The 19,741-nt window shown below is 44.4% G+C and overlaps 1 protein-coding gene across 1 annotated transcript in view; it reads left to right on the top strand.

Annotated features, from left to right (window-relative positions):
• Positions 1 to 19,741, top strand: part of TMEM132E (transmembrane protein 132E) — a 1,029,855-nt gene that overhangs the window by 916,426 nt on the left and 93,688 nt on the right. The window contains exon 6 of the mRNA XM_086954717.1: positions 14,294 to 14,499. Within this exon, the coding sequence (XP_086810843.1) occupies positions 14,294 to 14,499 (206 nt within the window). The remainder of the gene's footprint in view (positions 1 to 14,293; positions 14,500 to 19,741) is intronic.

The raw sequence follows: 19,741 nt of genomic DNA, 5'->3' as shown, positions 1-19,741 counted from the left end.
GTCTGCATTATTCCATCCCAGGTCTCCATGATCCACGGCAGAGAACTCAGTCAGTAGAAATGCTTATAAAGTAGCAGGGCGAGGTCATGCCCTGGTGTGGTGTTTGTGCCCTGGTACATATGGCGGTGGCAAGTGTTGGAAGAGCTGCCCGCTTCCACGCCCAAGATAAAGGTTCACCAATCTACCATCAATTCCCTGTTTTACCAGCTTGATCATCAGTCCCATATCCGCTTCCGAGTCAGACTTTGTTATTGCATCTCGATATGGAGAACATAGGGACTGGCCTTGACCAATACAAATGCATCATAACAACGGCCATGGATCAATTAGCCCCACTAAAGCTAAATAAACTCAGGCAGGCGTTCTCAGTCAGCCTGGTACTCTCCCAGTCTTAAAACGTAGAAGAGTCCCTGCAGGAAATTGAAGCGACGTTGGCGTCCCTCTCATAATGCACTAGACAAAACACACTATAAATTGGCCTTTTCTAAATATCATAAAAACATAAAAAATGCCAGAAAATCACATATTATTTAACTACTGGAGCAGGCTGGGAATACTTCCAAAACTCTCTATTCGATACTTAAAACTTTTACTCACCTGGAGGCATGCAGTAATGAGCTGGCACCACGGCAAGCCTTATGCGACAAAATAGCGATGCACTTCACAAAGAAAATAAATCTGATCTACGACACAATCACTCAAGATGGAAGGGGCCACCTCAACGCATTTGTTGAGATCTCACCCACTCGAGCCCCCCTCCAGAAGCTGGAATAATTCCCTTTGGTTACACCCGATGCAGTGGAGTCTCTATTCACTAATGTTAAATAAGCTCACCCCTCGATATAATCCCGGCCAGGACTACCACATTATTAGCCAAATAGCTGGCTATCCCCATTTGCTCTATTCTTAACCTCTCACTAAATAAAGGTTATGTTCCTGATGAGTGGAAGGCAGCACAAATCATCCCTTTATGGAAGAATCTTAAGGCTCTATGGATGAGCTAACTAATTATTGTCCAATCTCACTGTTACCTCTCCTGAGCAAGTTGTAAGAAAAACATATTAATATATATCTTTCAGACTTTGTTGAGGAATCGGGCTGCTTGGATCCATCCCACTCTGGTTTCAGACCCAGACACAACACTGAGTCAGCCTTGATTGCAGTCACGGATAACATCGGACTGGTTCTGGAGAATGGACAGGCAGTTCTATTAGTGCTGCTTGACTAGTCGGTGGCATTCGACACTGTCTCACATCGAACTTTGCTCAGGAGACGCAGCGAGTTTGGGATACAAGGAATAGCTTTACAATGGATGATAATTTCCTCTCGCATAGGACGTAGACTGTCTATCTGGGTCCCTTCTGTTCTAAGACTACAGAACTAACCAAAGGAGTACCTCAGGGTTCCTGTCTCAGTCCCACTTTATTTAAAATCTATTTCGCTCCTTTGGCAGGTTTACTCAGGAAGCTAGGTTTTAAACCCACTTCCTATGCTGATGAGACTCAGCTCCTGCTATCCTTTGTCAAACAAGCTTCCAAAGCCCAGTCTACTCTCTCAGAAGGTATGAATACCATTGCCAGCTGGATGAGACAACATTTCCTCCAGCTTAACGCGTGCAAAGCGGAAATTATGCTGTTTGGTGATGCTCCTTTGAGATGGTCTCCGAGCTGGTGGCCTACAGAATTGGGGCCTGCACCGGAACCCAAGACTGTGGTAAAAAAATCTAGGGGTTCGATTGGACCTTAAACTAAGTATGAAGGAGCAGGTTTCTACCACCATTGGTGCTTGCCTCCATGCACTAGGTCTCTTGCGAAGAGTATTTCCCTTCCTCCCTTCATCCACTCGTAAAACCTTGATCCAGGCACTAGTATTGAGTCGACTAGACTACTGCAATGCGTTGCTGATCTCAGCCAGCAAAGCATCAAGAACAAATTGCAAGTGGTCCAAAACACCGCTGCAAGAACGGTCTCTAATGCTCCTGCTCTCACCCCCTCTCTCCCTCTCTTTCAGAAACTGCGTTGGTTGCCTGTACGGAAGCGAATCCGCTTCAAGATCTGCTGCATTGTGCATAAAGCCCTAAACAGCAAGTGCCCTTGTTATTTAGCAGAGAAATTAAAAAAAAAATCAGCCTATCAGGAAACTTCGCTCAGGGACCAAATCCCTACCTGTGGTTCCACGCCGCAAGAAAGTTCGACTAGGCAGGAAAGCCTTTTTACACCTAGCCCCTACTTTCTGGAAACAACTCCCAATTAATTTTCATGAATGTTCTGGCCTCCTGAGATTTCGCAAGCTTTTGAAGACCTTATCGTTCTAACTTACTCCCTGTTTCTGTCCAACTATGCAGTTCGCGAGCGCGGTGATACCCCTTGGGGGGTGATTCAGGCGCTTTATAAATCCTAAATCAAATCAAATCATGTGTCAGTGCTAAAACAGGGAACTCGAGGCTTTGGGTTTTTATTTCTTGCCATATTTAATAAATTGTTTTACTGCCCTATATGCTTCCTTTAGTAAAGACATAGTGGGTGTCTGAAGCATCTGCAGGTTAAGGGTACCAATTTGTATTTCTTAAGTGGCGTCATTTCCAACATTCAAAAACACTGTATTCAATTTTGAGCTCGAGATTGATTCGGTGATACCCTTCCATCCTTCGGTTCTAACCAGGAGAGAGCTTAGAGCAGAGGTCAGCCTCATTACTTTATGAACAGTTATAGCCCCTATGCATAGATTGCTTATACCCTGCAGTGCCTGAGTAGGCGTATGGAGCTTTGGAAGCCCAGCAATGTTTTATGAATCCTGCTTGAGTTTCCCCCCTACAATAAGAAGAGGGTCAATTTCTCAGATAACTCAGGAAATGTGGAAAATCTTTGAAAATGTGTAAAGAAGTCAAGAATTTTCATCCTCTAATTTTCCTGATCCCTTTCTATCTTTTTGGAAAAAACTTCACTAGACAGGGTTTTTCCAGAGCTGGACTAGTGTCCGGATCCAGACCAGATTGTCTGCAAAACCAATAACTATATGAACGTTTCTCATTTAGGTCAATTGTAATTACATTTGTGTTATGTGAGGGTCCTGACAATCTGGTGAGAATCCATCCTCCATCAGCCAATGTTCAATCAATCAATCAATCAGAACAATTTGTAAAGCGCGCTACTCACCCAGAAGGGTCTCAAGGCGCTGGGGTGGGGGGGTCCGTTACTGCTCGAAAAGCCAGGTCTTGAGTTGCTTCCTGAAGGAGAGATGGTCCTGGATCAGCCGTAGGTGGATGGGGAGGGAGTTCCATGTCTTGGCCGCCAGGTAGGAGAAGGATCTTCCTCCGGCGGTGGCTCTGCGGGTGCGTGGTACGGTGGTGAGGTCGAGGCTGGTCGATCGCAGCTGACGGGTGGGAGTGTAGAAAGTGAGGCAGTTGTTGAGGTATTTGGGGCCCAGGTCGTGGAGAGCTTTGTGTGCGTGGGTGAGGAGTCTGAACGTGATCCTCTTGCTGACGGGGTGCCAGTGCAGGTCTCTCAGGTGGGCGGAGATGTGGTTGTGGCGGGGGATGTCCAGGACGAGTCGTGCGGAGGCGTTCTGTATGCGTTTAAGTATTTTCTGTAGTTTGGCAGTGGTTCCCGCGTAGAGGGTGTTCCCGTAGTCAATTCGGCTGGTGACGAGTGCCTGGGTGACCTTCTTCATGGTTTCGGTGGGGATCCATCGGAAGATCTTACGGAGCATGCGCAGGGTGTTGAAGCAGGATGACGATACGGCGTTGACTTGTCTGGTCATTGCGAGGGCGGAGTCCAGGATGAAGCCCAGGTTTCGTGCGTGGTCCGTTGGCTTGGGGGTGGTGCCCAGAGCCCTATGCTCTAAAATATATATGTGGCCGCCCCATCTTTTGAATTTCAGTTTTGTGGGTACGCCGATTGTTGGACATGGGTTCCTTAGAGGAAATTTTCACTTTTCCTCCTAATCTTCGCTGACTCTCTCTGCATAACCTTACGGGACTGGGGACCTTCCTCTTGTACAGCAGAGGGAAGGTGCGCACGCCCTCCTCGATGCATTGGGCTGGGGTGCAGATACAATGGGGTTTTGGTATGGTACCTCCTGCACCCTATAAATAGGTACACCACATACCCTGGGCGGGTATGGCACAGGCTAAGTAGTGGGACGTAGCTCAGAGTGTGCCACCCACTGGGTAGCCATCAACCATATACCAGGTGTGCCATGACAGACCTGTGGGGCACCATTGCCACCCTGTCTAGGTTGTCATCACTAGGATGGGGTGTCCCATATCATGAGGGCATCCCCCAGGTATGAAGACCGGGCGGGCAGATATGGATGCTCCTCGCCCGGGTAGTGAAGAACCCCCCTTTCCTTAGTGTTCGTCTCTCCACATGGATATTCCTGAGGAGTTACCGAATCTCTGAAGTAGCCCCAGGGCTCTCTGCACATCCTCACTGTCAAAGCCATGGGGAAGTGTGTGTGCCTTCTTACACAAGGAGGAAGGACTATTGATGCACTGTTCCGGAATAAGGGCTGATTTGTCAATGGACACTGGGGTGTGTGCACCGGACCTAATAATGTTTCGGATACGTGTCCCACCTGCTGTGGCAGGCTGGAGGATTTGCCCTGGCACCTATGCCACATTTGATAGATGCCCGGCCTGCCATCATGGGCTGAACCAGATACCTGCATCCCTGGTGTTCTTTCCTCTGGGTCAGGCCTGCCGGTGCAGGGCTTTGTCTGTGTGCTTGCATCCATGGTGCTAGCAGCAAGGTGTACGATCCCCCATCGCTGGCCGTGAGTGTGCAACTGTACCCGTGAGCATGTCCTTCCTTGTCCGGCTGGGTCAAGCAGGGTGGTGTGTGCCCACTGGCACCAAAAGGTGCTAGGGTCTGGGTAAGCCATATGCTCTGCCTGATCTTGCCATGTGAAAGTGCGCACGCCCTTCCTATTCGTGTTGGAGAGTGGCGATGATTCACTTTTCCGAAACATGAGGCGATCTGTCACTGTAGACAGGTGGGTGCGTACTGGCATCGATTGTGAGTAATACATGAGTAGCTTATCATTGTAGGCCCTTGTGAGAGTGCACCCGCACATACGGTGCCCATAATTGCGTGTGCTGTCTGCCAAAGCAGGCTAGTGCATGAGCAGAGACATACGTATTAGTTAAACCTGTGTCCAGTCTGCTGTTCAGACTCGGACGGGTACACTTGCACCACTGGGCCCAGAACTATGTGTCCCACTACCATCGCTGGTTCGGGTGGGGGATGGCACACATGCACCCAGGTAGTGAGGAATACTTATGTGTGTTTACGCTACCTATGATGCCTGATCTTCCCAAGAGCTAATATGGGGAAGTTTCATATGAATAGATTCGCAGTGCCAAACTCTTTCCATTGGTAAAAGGGGGTTTTGGCATTATTCGCTTAGAAATGCCACTTAGTGACTATGGACATTTCTATTCTCCAAGCGTCTCAGGGACCATGGCGTCTGGCTCTAGTAGACACCAGGGGTCCCTGGGTGCATTCCCCAATCAACAGCCGTAAAACATGTGATCCCACAGGAACAGCGACCTCTACCATTTGAGGGCTGAATGTGATAGATTGAAGATAGAGGTTGTGACACTTAGCTTCTAGGGGCAGGTTCATGGGCCCACTAAAGATTTAGGTCTTTATTCCAAACCCCCACAGCAGACAGGCCTACACATCTGTCGTTCAAAAGTAAACCCCCTAAACCACCCCGATTTCAAAGACACACAGCAGTATAACTATGGGTGCCATCCTTCAGCAAGGGGTAAGATACATTATGGGGACGTGGAACCGGAGAACCCGGACTGTGTGGTGTAGATTGTAAGAGGACTCTATTGTGCACATGGAGGATAACTGTCCGAATAGAGGCTGCCTGTGCCGAGGACCTGCTGAAGTGTGGTGCCCTGAAGTATGCTCTTCAAAGGCCTGACTGTGAACATCCTGTTCTCTCGAAGATCAGCAGGACACCAAAGATCTCCCCGGAGGGATCTAGGCCATCTACCTGTGACAGCTGGAGAGCAGTGCTCTCTCAAGTTCCCATCTCAGCTACTAAATCCAAACTTGTAGCTTAGTGTGAGCGTGGACCTAAGAATCTTGTCTGGTGACCGGATTGTCTAGTGTGAACCACAGAAATCTTGCCTACATCTAAGGCATGTGGTTCCCACAATGCGGGGACCGTGACACTCATAAGCATCTAGCAGTGGTGTCTGGTAGGGCATAAGACAAATTAACAAAGATTAATTAATGGACTTTGGCGCAGTATTAAAACTGGTGCAAAATGCTGCATTATCCATTCAAATTTCTGTACTAAATTGATCAAAATCACAGTTTTTATTGGCAAGGCTCATGTATTAATGCAACTTTTTCAACAGCTTGCATAGTTTAGGCCCACATTGAATGATTTGAATAAAGCAAAAATCTTGCAGGGTAGAGCAAAACAGCAAAATGAACAGTGGTGTTAATTCTGCTGCCTTAGTACACCTTCAGGCTAAGCTAGCACCCCAGGTTGCTGCATTTAGTGTATAGGGAGCAACAACCAATTATGATTAAACAACAGATGTCCTTCACTTCACAGACTGCTCTTTGTATTGTCAAAAAATGCGCTCATATATATTTGATGCACAGATACTGCTTGCTACTGCATGCAGGTAAACGTCTTGGTAAAGTACTTACTGCTGCAAAATCAAACCTCTCTTTGCAAGTAGGCATCTTTCGTTACAGTGCACAGATGTTGCGAACAGGACTGGGACTGTGTTGTCAGCTATCTGAAGTAATCACTTTATAGAGTGCAGTTATCAGAATGCTCTACATTAGGTGGATGCTTTGTTTCCACTCCCATGACTTCATTGAACAAATCCGTGTATTTTGGTAGCTATACTTTGCTTTCCGTTCAGTTACCTAGTAGACACGCCTGAAAACAATGATTTGCATCTTGGCATCAGGTAGTAACGAGAGAGATTGACCGGGTTGAAGAAACGCTTTTGAGACAGTTCGGAAGCGGATCAAGAGACTGCATTACTCTATGGTGTTTTGAGACCTGGGGTTAACGTCCAGAGTGGCTGCTAACCTTTCCCTCCTAATGAAAATTGTTATATATTCCCACCTGCTTCCAGCGGACCTAGACAAAGTGTGACTTCGGCTGCGTGTGGCCCAGCATCTGTGAGGCGCGCTGGGGGTATAGGATAATCGGGATGGGCTGGAGAGTAAAGGGAGGCTTGGGCCACAGAGCTGGCAGAGGGTGAACCATTTACCTGCTGGGTACCAGTGGCACCACGTTAAGGTGCTGAGTGCATATGTGTGTGTAAAAACATGCCCTGCAAACTGGCCGATACCTGTCGCTCTGGTAGTGGTGCAGAGAGAGTGTGTGAGAGTGAGAGTGATCGTGTGCAGACCACCTGTGATTCACTACACTGGCTGGCGGTGCCGCCTTATACGTTGATTGGTGCCAAAACCACGATACCTTTTGACAGTGGGGTTTTCCCACATGGTTTTGGCCCTCGGTGTTGATAAAAAGCATTCTATTTTTGTGTATGTACATAATTTAGCTTTTCCATTTGGTCCCATATGTGCTGGCCTCATTCTTTGGGCAAATACCTGGTATCCGGCACTTCAGCTTTGAATCTAGAAGTGTTATTCGACAGCAGATTATCATTTGAGTTGCACATCAATAAGTTGATGTCTACATGCTTCTTGCTTGTGCGACATTTCAGGAAGATTCCTTTGTTTATTCCTCAGGTTTCCAGATAGATGTTGGGTCAAACCTTGGTGCTAAGTAGATTGGGCTACGGCAGTGCCCTGTATATTGGCCTCCTTGAGTATCTCATTATCAGGTTACAACTTGCACCGAATGCAGCAGAGAATCATTGAGAAGATTAAATATCTTAGTGTTTTTCCGATAGCTTCACTGGCTTTCTATGAGGATGAGATGCCACTTTAAAGCTTTGTTTGGCCCAATAAGCTCTCTATCCCGCAGTTCACGGCTTATACATTTCTGATGTGTTTGAAAGATATTGTCCTAGGCTGGTTCGCCCATCATCTGCCGGTCTGCTCATAATACCAAAGTTCTGCAGAGAACGCCTTAAAGGTAAGGCCTTCACAGAGAAGGCCTTGCCTTTGGGTCTCCGCTCAGGCCTAGAACAACCTACCTTTAGATCTTCTGCTTGAGCCCGATCTTCTGAACATTTGTAGAGCGCGGAATACCTATCTATTTACTTAATTTAGGTTACTTTATCCTGGTTCTTTTGGCATGAAGAAAGCACTTTTTGGCTAAGCGCCAGGGCACCCGTTAGGCAATCACACGCTTAATAAACAATAATAATAATAATATAAACGCTGTAAAAATAACCTTTAACATAGCAGTCATAAGATGTACTCTGTAAAAACAACTATTGATGGAACATTAGTATAATTTCAGTTCACCGCATTACCACCATTCTGGACATGTTTGGATGGTTTAAGATAGACTAAGCCAATCTGATAAAAGAGTGTTGCAATAAGTCAACCAAGACATATACCTAGTTCACTAAAGTGTTTTGGGGAAGATATAACAATGTTTAGGACAATAAGGGTATATCTAGTTTACTTACAGGTGGGCCAGCCATTATAGAGAGTAGAGGATAGTATAAAATATAATGCCAAAATCATTACATTTTGGACCATGCTTCACATTTATCCAAGCCGTCTGCAGCTATATTATAGGTCTCTGTCCTTAGACGCTTAGGCAAGTTCTGTTGATGGAGTCAATGGATGAAGGATAGGGAGGATGCAAGCCTGTTATTTTGTCCCTATGACTCCTAAGGTACAAGGTTACTTGAAATTATCTTTAGGGTTCTCTGAAAAGTTTCCGTATGTGACTTTGGGTGTATAAAAAATATCATCTGTAAACAAGCAAACCATATTTACTGTGCCAGTTAATGATAAAAAAATAAATATGTTTGTAATTTATACAGTGCACACAACAAGCTGAAGTCTCTGTAGAATCTTAAATGTTTCTCATCTTCAAGGTATGCCTTGAAATGATGAAAGGCTGTCAGGATTTGAATCTGCACTCATCTATGTACTGAGCTATCTTGTCATACGTACAGGTAGTTAATTCATTAGTTCATTAATTAGAAGCAAAAACGTGCTAGTTGTTAAGGTAGCACACAACATTTGTTTTTATGGCCAAAAGTTCAGCTAGTAATTTATATATTCAATCGAGGTAATTAATTAAATGAATCTTATATGTTGATTCACATCAAATCAAAGACTTTTTTCCCCTCAAATTTCAAACAAGTAGTTCAATTGCTCAGTGTATTTCAGGCGTGATACGCTTCATCTCAAGCTGTTACAAGAATGATTCCTACAAACATCAAAACATAAACGTTGTTGGCATTGTTATATATAAAGTGGAATAATGGTTCAAACTGAGATCACAAATATCAACCAAAACAATACTTGAGCCAACAACTGGTTTTGTCACTTACAGTGCCATTCAAACAACCGCCTACATGATCTTCCCTTAAACTTCTGACAGTGAACCAAAGGTTCTATGCCATTGCTTTGCCACATCTTGAATACGCCTTTTAATAATGATGTGAGGTCATGTTCCATGAAATTCTCTCTAACTCAATTTTAATACAAATTGTAGCAATTAAGAATTACAAAAAAACAGATAAAGTCTAATCTATTATTCAGACACTTAGGTCTTGTATTCATCTTCAAAGTTCAATATGCCTTTTTTTCAAAGGAGACACCCTCTTTGATTTTCCATAAAACATATTGTAAATGTATTTGAGCTTATATAGCGCACAGCTACTCGCAGTGGGTTTCCCGGCGCTTGTTTAGGGAACCCGTCCTGGTATTCCCCTGTGAGATAGCCCCGGCAGGGTATCCACAAGGTGAAAGCCAGGCATCCCGCCGCAAGGGGCCGTTGTGGAGATTAAGCAAGCTATTGCCCAGAGTCGCAGAGTGTGAACCCGTGAGTCGAGAAGGCACCGGAGCGAGAATTATCGACTCCGTGGAATTTTTAGCCCAAGACCCGCCGAGGCGGGGAATTGAACCCTGGTCCAGGGCCGATCTCAACTTCCGGGTCTCCTGCCTCTAACCCCTGAGCCACACTTCTCCACACTTGTTCAGTTTCCGATATACAACATTTTATCTCCGGAGAGTTTATATTAGATGTACTGATATTACTCTTGTGTTCACTTTAGGGAACTTTAACTTTCCATGTTGTCATCCCAATGTGTAGACGTCCCATGGGCATTTGATGGTATAAACACAATACATCATGTAACATGTGGCTAAGGGCAACATGTATAAACTTATTTTGCATTCGTAAATGGTGAAAATTTCTAAATTTGACCATTTGTGAAATGAAAAATCGCCTTTCAAGATGCTTAGAAGGCTTTGGCAGTGCAATGTAGGCAATCACAATTTTTTGCGATTATCTAAAATTGCAACTATAAATAAATAATCGCAATTTGCGATTTTGTAAGTACATGTATTAAGCATTTTCTAAATGCAACCTGTGCATTGAGAAAATGGCATTACCATCAAATCCAAGTTGATGGCAACCATGAGTAATTTTTTTAAATGCACAACAAATACATTTTTCAAAATGCCATGTGGCGCACACATGCCCGAAGGGCATGTATGCACTTTACATTGCCTATATGGGCACCCTTTGGTTTGCATGTCATGATTTGCAATTTCCAAGTAGGCAATCACAAATTAGGTAATACAAAACCATTCACACCTATAGGAACAAATGGAGCAGTATTGTCTAATAGCCATTATCTAATTGTGATTGCGAATCTTTAGGAATCACTATTAGGTAATCCCTATTTTCTTACATACCATTTTGCATTCCTTAAATAGCGATTACCTAAAGTTCACTATTTAAGGAAGGCAAAATGTTTTTTTGATACATGTGGCCATTATTATTTTATTTTAATCTGTTTACTCAAATTGGGATAATACATAACTCCAGATCTATAAATGCTATTAGAATCTACACATTCAAATCAGGGTAGGAGTTTTTTTTAATCCTAATAACTCATGTTGTATATTGCCAGCAGATTCCCTGATTGATCAAAAAATCATAGGTTGTAAATTAAAAAATCCTTGATATTTAAACAAAGGATCCCCTCATTAAGTACCTCAGCAGGACCACATATTTCTTAATAAGATTTGATAATGGACCAATGCTTCAGAATAATTTTTTAATTCTTCATATATTGAACAGGATGTTATGAAACAAATATGGGTCTAGCCATTTTAGATGTTATTCTTTTTTTTTAACTCCAACCTATTAATTTTATTTTTGCTCAGTTTCACCAAGTATCTCTTAGTGATATCCGTTTTTACAAGTGTTTTTCCAATTTTCTGTATATGTATGACAATATGCATAGCTAGATGTAATATGCTTCACTTGTAAGAGTTAAAAGTTTTGTTTCTTGGATGATGGTAGGTGTTATAATACAACACGTTGTTGTGGCCTGTTCATTTGCGTCCTTGAAGAAAGGAGAGGTCCTCAACTCTCATTTTAAAGGTCAACATTTACATCTAAATAATGTATCATATCTTCTAATATTTCAGACGGGAATTTAACATGATTATAAAAAAGCTAATCTAGTGCCTACCAATAGGACCCTTTGCACTGTTAATTTGTATCTGACATTGGAAGCAAAGTGGCAATAATTTATCTAGCAGAGTAATAGCCAGGTTTTTAAAGTCTTCCTGAACTTCAGCAAATTAGAGTGTTGAGCAATTGCTGGTTCAGCTGCACTGGCACTAAAAGGTTTTCAAAGCAATACTTAGATAGGCTTGCATAGGACTGAGGTGACATTCAACCTAATCGATGTTAGAGATACCTTTGGAAAAATGCTTTTCCAACCTAGTTGTAATCAAAATTATTATACATTATTCAGGCACAAAATATTTTGTCAGCTTTAATTATATATTTTCACAACAATATATAGCTTGACGCATCCCAGATTATCCATACAGTGTACTGATGTATAAAGTAAATGATTGTTCAGTTCACATTACAGTTTTATGTTTCCAGTGTCAACCTATTGCAATTTATCAAGGAAATCCATTGTGTCCTCAATAAATGCAGACATGCTGTTCACCACTGTAATTTTTTTTAGGTTGAAGCCTTCCAGACAGCAGAGTTGTCTGGTTTGCCAACGACCTCTTGGGGACATTTGGAAAGCTTCCCTGGGAATGCTTTCTGCCCATTGCTTACTATTGGCTTTGTGGTTTGTAACTCACATTTGTCTGCTTTCTATGTACTGGTTTTATTTGTTTTAGGCTTTCCAGCTTGACTTCGTCCTTTCCCATGCCCAAACTTTATTTACAATATTCTTCCCCTAGTACTGAATTTTTGTAAACAGGCCCTAAAATCTTGTTCTTATCTTGTTACATTTGCTTTGCATTCAAATACAGAGTCAAATGTCAGGCTTTGTCTTCCAGGGAGTTTGGTGTTTACTTTTCTTTCTCTGACTTCAAAGTGAGATGATTTATGTGACAATAATTTTGGCTTCTCAGGATGAGTATGATGTTATTTTTTTCTGTCACTCATATTTCAGAATACATCATATTAAGGAATGCACAAATTAAGCACATTTTGGGTGATTCTGAAGTGTGGTGGAAACAAATATGTTAACATACAAAACAAATCAAAACACTAGGGGCCCGATGTAGGTGGCCGTTTCAGGACATTTACCGACCGGTAACGGGCGATTTCGGCCGTTACCGACCGGTAAATGGCCAATCGGTATGTAGGGGCCTAAATCCAAGGCCACGTGTAGGTAAATCTACATTTAAAGAATCAGTAAAATTACCGATTCGGTAAAATACCGAATCGGTAATTTTACCTATTCTGTAAATTCCATATGTAGGTGGGACTCTTCTGAGTCCCAAAGGCCTTAACCAATCGGTATTTTACCATGAAATCCAACTTCATGGTAAAATACCGATTCCGGTGGTCATGCACATGTGTGCATGCACACCTATGCCATGTGGCAGGCAGACCTGCCCCTAGGGCTTGTATGCCTGCCACATGGCACCCAATCCTGTTTAGGGGGTGCCAGGGGGTGTCAAAGTGACACCCCCTGCACCCTTGTGAAATTCGGTATTTACCGATTAGGTAAATATCGAATCGGTAAAGCCTATTGATTCCTATGGGCTTTGAAGCCCACAGGAATTAATAGGCTTTACCGATTCGGTATTTACCGAATCGGTAAATACTGACTTTTACCGATTCGGTAAAAGGGAACATCTGGATTCCCTACATACCCACCCCTCACATTTACCGATTCTTAATTACCGAATCGGTAAAATTCGGTAATTTTCGGTAATTAAGAATCGGTAAATGCTACTTACCTACATCTGGCCCCTAGGTGATGACTTTTCCACACATTATCGTTTGTATGCTGACCATATGGCCATTTCAATTGATGTGCTTCTGTAATGGCAGTGCGCTACCACACCACTGCACTCTACTCTGCACCACTCCACACTAAGCCACTCCACTCCACACTGCATCGCTGCACTATACTCTGCGCCACTCCACACCACTTCACTCAACTTCTCTCTACTCTACACCACTCTAAGCCAATGCACGCTATCCCACACTACTGTACTATGCACCACTGCACTTAAGCCAATCCATTGTAAGCCACTCTTATCTACTCTGCACCATTGCACTCTACAACACTCTACTCTATGCCACTTAACTCCACTTTGAAACAATTTACTCTATGCCACTACACTCTACACCACTCTATTCCACTCTGCTCCATACACCACGCTACTTTATGCTATGCACTCTGTGCCACTCTACTCTACACCTCTGCAATCTACCGTGCACCACTTCTCTCTGCTCTGCACTACTCCACTATACCTCACTCAACACCACTGCAATTTACTCTACCTCAGTCTACTCTATGACACTTTACCCTACACCACTGCAATTTACTCTGCTCCGGTCTACTCTACACCTCTGCACTCTACGCCAAAGGAGTCATGTGTGAGTCCCACATTGCCCAACACTTCTGTTCACATATTATTCCAGTTCAACCTATTTTTGTTTTGCTGAAAGAATTTTTCGGTATTATAAAAAGACAGGAAGAGGGCCACAGACGGTCCCCTTTGCGCACATATTCAACTTGGCCAAGCCCATTCCTTGCTCAAGTCTTACAAACCTTTTCATATACACTGATAGAGACCGAATTGTCTTCTGTGACCCCTTCAAGGTTTATACTTCCCAGGTGCTAACCAAACTCTCCTCTGTTCCTCCCCAGGTGTCCAGCAGCTGTGACTACATCTTTGTGAGTGGGAAGGAGTCGCGGGGCTCCATGAATGCCAGGGTGACCTTCAGCTTCGAGCACCTCCGTGCACCACTAGAGATGACCGTCTGGGTCCCAAAGCTGCCCCTGTACATCGAGCTCTCCGACACGAAGCTGAGCCAGGTGAAAGGATGGCGCGTCCCGATCCTGCCGGACCGACGGTACGTGCCTGCTCTGATCTGCAATGTGTGGGCGGGGGCTCTGCGCACTCATATGGGGGTGGGTGGGGCTCCGCACACTAAGATGGGTGTGGGTGGGGGCTCCACGCACTCAGATGCGCATGGGTTGGGGCTCTGCTCTGAACTGTGTGCGTGGGGGCTCCGCCACTGAGATGGGTGTGGGTGGGTGCTCTGCTTTGCACTGTGTGGATGGGGGCTATGCACACTGAGATGAGTTTGGGTGGGGCTCCGCACACGGAGATGGGTATGGGTGGGTTGTACACAGCGTGTACAGTCTGCAGACACTAGTGGGGGTGCTGGGTATCAGCTGCTGATTCCATGGGGCCTAAGAGGTAGATGTTTGGGTGCAACACTGTGGTGATGTCCTATAGATGGCACCCAGCAATGATGTACTCACCCCTCACAGAGTAACCTGCTTTATATTAGCTATTTTGGAGAAGCATTTGTACAGAAGGGATGAGCACTGATGTGGCAGAAGCTGTACCACAGAGGGGATGAACATGTAAGTGGCAGTACCTGCACCATAGAGGGTGTGAGCATTATCCTTGGAGAGGCTATCCCAAACAGGGGATGAGTATAGAAGTGGCACAAGCAGTACCGCAGCGGGACAAGCATCGACACACAGGGAATGAGTATAGAAGTAGCACAGGCTGTACCACAGTGGGACAAGCATCGACACACAGGGAATGAGTATAGAAGTGGCACAGGCTGTACCGCGGGGGGGATGAGCATGGAAATGACAGAACCTGCACCATAAATGGTGTGAGCATCGGCCTTGTAGAAGCTGCACCACACAGGGGATAAGTATAGTAGAGGCACAGGCGGTACCGCAGGGGGACGAGCATCGACACACAGGGAATGAGTATAGAATTGGCACAGGAGAAGTGTGGCTCAATGATTAGAGCGGCAGACCCTGATGCAGAGGTCTAGCCCGGGACCAGCGTTCAATTCCCTGCCTCGGCGGGACTTGGGCTCAAAAATTCCACGGACCTGATAATTCTCGCCTCGGGGCCTATTCCAATCATGGAGTCCCACTCTGCAACTCTGGGCAATAGCTTGCTTAATCTCCTCAACGGCCCCCACAACGCTAAGGATGCCTGGCCTCCACCCTGGGGGTGCCCAGGAGTGGACGCCTCACAGGGAAAGCCAGGACGGGTTCCTCAGCGGTATTCGTGCAAGCGCCTTGAGACCCTTGTGGGTGAGTAGTGCGCTATACAAGTATCAATTTACATTTACATTTTACAATTTACAGGCTGTACTGCAGTGGGACGAGCATTGACACACAGGGAATGAGTATAGAAGTGGTACCGGTTGTACCGCAGAGGGGATAAGCATGGAAGTGACAGAACCTGCACCATAAAGGGTGTCAGCATTGACCTTGTAGAGCCTGCTCTGCACAGAGGATGAGATTAGAAGAGGTACAGGCTGTACCACAGGGGGATGAGCATTGACACACAGGGAATGACTATAGAAGTGGCGCAGGCTGTACCGCAGGGGGACGAGCATCGACTCACAGGGAATGAGTATAGAAGTGGGGCAGGCTGTACCGCAGAGGGTAGAGCATCGACACACAGAGAATGAGTATAGAAGTTGCACATGCTGTACCTCAGGGGGATGAGCATCGACACACAGGGAATTAGTATAGAAGTGTTGAAGGCTGTACCACAGGGGGACGAGCATTGACACCCAGGGAATGAGTATAGAAGTGGGGCAGGCTGTACCGCAGAGGGACGAGCATCGACACACAGAGAATGAGTGTAGAAGTGGTGCAGGCTGTACTGCAGGGGGACGAGCATCGACTCACAGGGAATGAGTATAGAAGTGGGGCAGGCTGTACCGCAGAGGGATGAGCATCGACACACAGAGAATGAGTATAGAAGTGGCGCAGGCTGTACCGCACGGGGACGAGCATCGATTCACAGGGAATGAGTATAGAAGTGGTGCCGGCTGTACCGCAGGGGGACGAGCATCGATTCACAGGGAATGAGTATAGAAGTGGTGCTGGCTGTACCGCAGGGGGACGAGCATCGACACACAGGGAATGAGTATAGAAGTGGCGCTGGCTGTGCCACCAGGGGACGAGCATCGACTCACAGGGAATAAGTATGGAAGTAGGACAGGCTGTTCCGCAGGGGGACGAGCATCGACACACAGGGAATGAGTATAAAGTGGCACAGGCTGTACAGCAAGGGGACGAGCATCGACTCACAGGGATTGAATATAGAAGTGGGGCAGGCTGTACCGCAGGGGGACGAGCATCGACAAACACAGGAATGAGTATAGAAGTTATCCTGATCCTTAGCCGCTCGATCCCTTGATGCTGAGAAGGCATTCGACTGCATAAGCTGGCAATTCATGTTTAAAACTCTTCAGTGGTTTGGCTTCGGCCCCAAATTTCTATTTTCATCGAACTGTTTCACCTCGTGCATGTGTTTCAGAGTTTGGCTTAATGTGCCTTATTTTAATCTTCATCGAGGTACCCTGCAAGGCTGTCCCTTTTCTTCTTTGTTATTTCTTTTCTGTCTCAAACCCTTTCTTGAACTTCGTCATAATCCTTTAATTACTGTTTTTTCTCACAACTCTTGTGAAACTAAATTATCTTCTTATGCAGATTATATTCTTGTTGTAGACCATTAACCCCCATGCCTCCCTTTTTGCAGGAAATTGACCTACATTCTAACATACCTGGTTATAAATTACATTTTTCCAAAACTGAAATTTTGCCTGTTAACTCAATTTGTTATCAATTCATATTCGCTGACACCAACTGTAACTGGTGTCCGTCTAAAATTGAGTATCGTGGCTTGTGGTTTTCCTCTACTATTCCTCAAACTTTATCTCATAATTTTACTGTCTTAAAACTTAAAATCTAATCCAAAGTCTACTCTCTTCATGGTCTCCATTGGATCTATCTTGGTGGGGCAGATTGGATACCATTAAAATGATGATTGTACCTCTTATTCTCTTTCTACTCTCTATGTTACCCTTCTTATGCTCTTTCTACTTTCTATGTTACCCTTCAAAATTCTTAACCACTATTTTAATCAAATCAACTCCATTTGTACTAAATTTCTTTGGAATAATAAGCCTGCTCGTATTGCTTTACCTAAATTAATTAAACCAAAGAGCGAGGGAGGCGTACGATTTCCTAACTTGAAACTGTATCATACTGCTTTTTTAATTAGGCAAGCACATGCTCCGAACAGACCACAAAAGATGTTCTGATTCCCAGTTGGATCCGTTTCGAACGATCTCTGTTACGTGACTTCTTCTACGATATTTGCTTTATGTCCAATTGTACCTTTATATCTAAGCATCTTATTCTAAAATATTCCCAGCACTTATCACATTCATTGTATATAGATGGTTCTAACTTTTATCAAGCTTTTCTTGCATATTCTATTTGGTACAATAAATTTATTAAGTTCCGCCACAAATCATTTTATTTTAAACGTTGGAAAGAAAATAATATTTTATACGTTCATCAACTTATATCTAATAACTCTGTTATTCCTTTTAGCACATTACAACAGTGTTATGATCTACCCTCTTCCTACATCTCTCAATATCATCAACTATCACACGCACTTCAATCTTTTATCACAACCCAAAACTTTCCAACCAATTGCGCCTCTTTTGCTTTTCTTACTCCTTTACATAACATTCCCACTGACTCCAATCCTCACGCTGCCTTTATATATAAACTTCTATCCACTCGTTCTTCTGAAAGACCAAATTCTCTAATTGAACTTGCTTGGGAACAGGATCTTTCCATCAATTTCTCTTCCACAATATGGGATAGGTTATGGTTAAAAAGAAATCTACTTCCAGAGCTGCTAATATCACACAATCTCTATTTTCTCTGTACAATAGATCGGTTATGACACCAGTGGTCATTCATACATTTGACCCCTCATCCTCTCCTCTTTGTTGGTCCTGTCTATCCGTAGATGGCACTCTTACCCATTTGATATTCTATTGTCTCAATGTCCAACAATTATGGAACGATATTTGGACCAAATGTTCCAAGATTTTTCAATTTTGTGTCCCCCTATCAATTCATAATGTGTTTTTTTGGCTCTTTATCTTTTGATTGTCATGATACAGTGCTGAAATTGAAGTTGTTTGATCGTTTTATTGCTCTTGCATTTAAAGTTATTCTTACCTGTTGGGAGTATTATTCCCAAATTTGTATGTTACAATGGTGGATTTTTTTTTTATGACAAACATAGAATTTCTACTGTTTCATCCATATCTCGAAAAATTAATTCTGAAGAACTTTGGTTACCTTTTACTACTTTTCTATCTTCTCATTCCTCCTAAAACTAATACTTACATTCTAATTATCCTGTCTTCCTTTCCTCCTTGCTTTTTACTTCTTCCTCTTTTCCCGGTTCCCTTTTATCTTTACAGTATAAAATTGTTCACTTAATTATTCTTCAGACAGTACTCTAAGCTCCTCATTTTCTTAATTTTACCTACTGCACATGTTTGTAATCAATAGTTATCTTAATGCATAATTCGTATTCTTTTTTGTTCTTTTTTATGATGTATTCAAGTAATTTTACTATCTTGTGCTTAAATTATACCCTTGGTACCTGTTTACTTAATCAATAAAAATTATTTAACAAAAAAAAAGAAGTGGCACGTGCTGTACCGCAGGGGTACGAGCATCGACAGACAGGGTATGAGTATAAAAGTGGAACAGGCTGTACCGCAGGGGGGCGGGCATTGGCCTTGTGGAGTCTGCGCCTGCCCGAGGCCACGCAGTGGCCATCAGGAGGGCGGGCTCCTAGTCACGGAGGGCTGTCCCGCCCCCGCATGACGCAGTAGTTCCTCTCTTGAGGCAGTCTCCCCTTGGTTGGTGGAGACTGGTTGTGATGCACGTCCAGGGCGGTTGGGAGGAGCCGTCTGGGGTACTTCAGACCTCTGCCCTGCTGGGGAGCCCTCTTTGCCGCCCCGGACATCGCAGCTCTGTGTTGGGACACTCTTTTGATAGAATAGACGCGTGGCAGTGTCCTCGCGGGGGACGCTATATCTCCTGTGCTGTTGGTCTGGCGTCGTTTTGTTGGCTTCTTCGTGTGCGGTGAGTTTTGCCCTGGTTGTGTGTCGTGAGGTTCGACATTACCGGCAGCGGCGGGTCCCGTAATTTAAGCCTGAGAGGGCGGCGCGAACGGAGCAGCACCTGGGTGCGGGAGACAGATTGCTGCCAGTGCAGGCGCAG

Source organism: Lissotriton vulgaris, chromosome 2_1 (assembly GCF_964263255.1).
Source record: "Lissotriton vulgaris chromosome 2_1, aLisVul1.2, whole genome shotgun sequence".
Lineage (NCBI taxonomy): Eukaryota > Metazoa > Chordata > Amphibia > Caudata > Salamandridae > Lissotriton > Lissotriton vulgaris.
The sequence above is the reverse complement of the archived record's forward strand: the minus strand, read 5'-3'. Positions and strand labels throughout refer to the sequence as shown.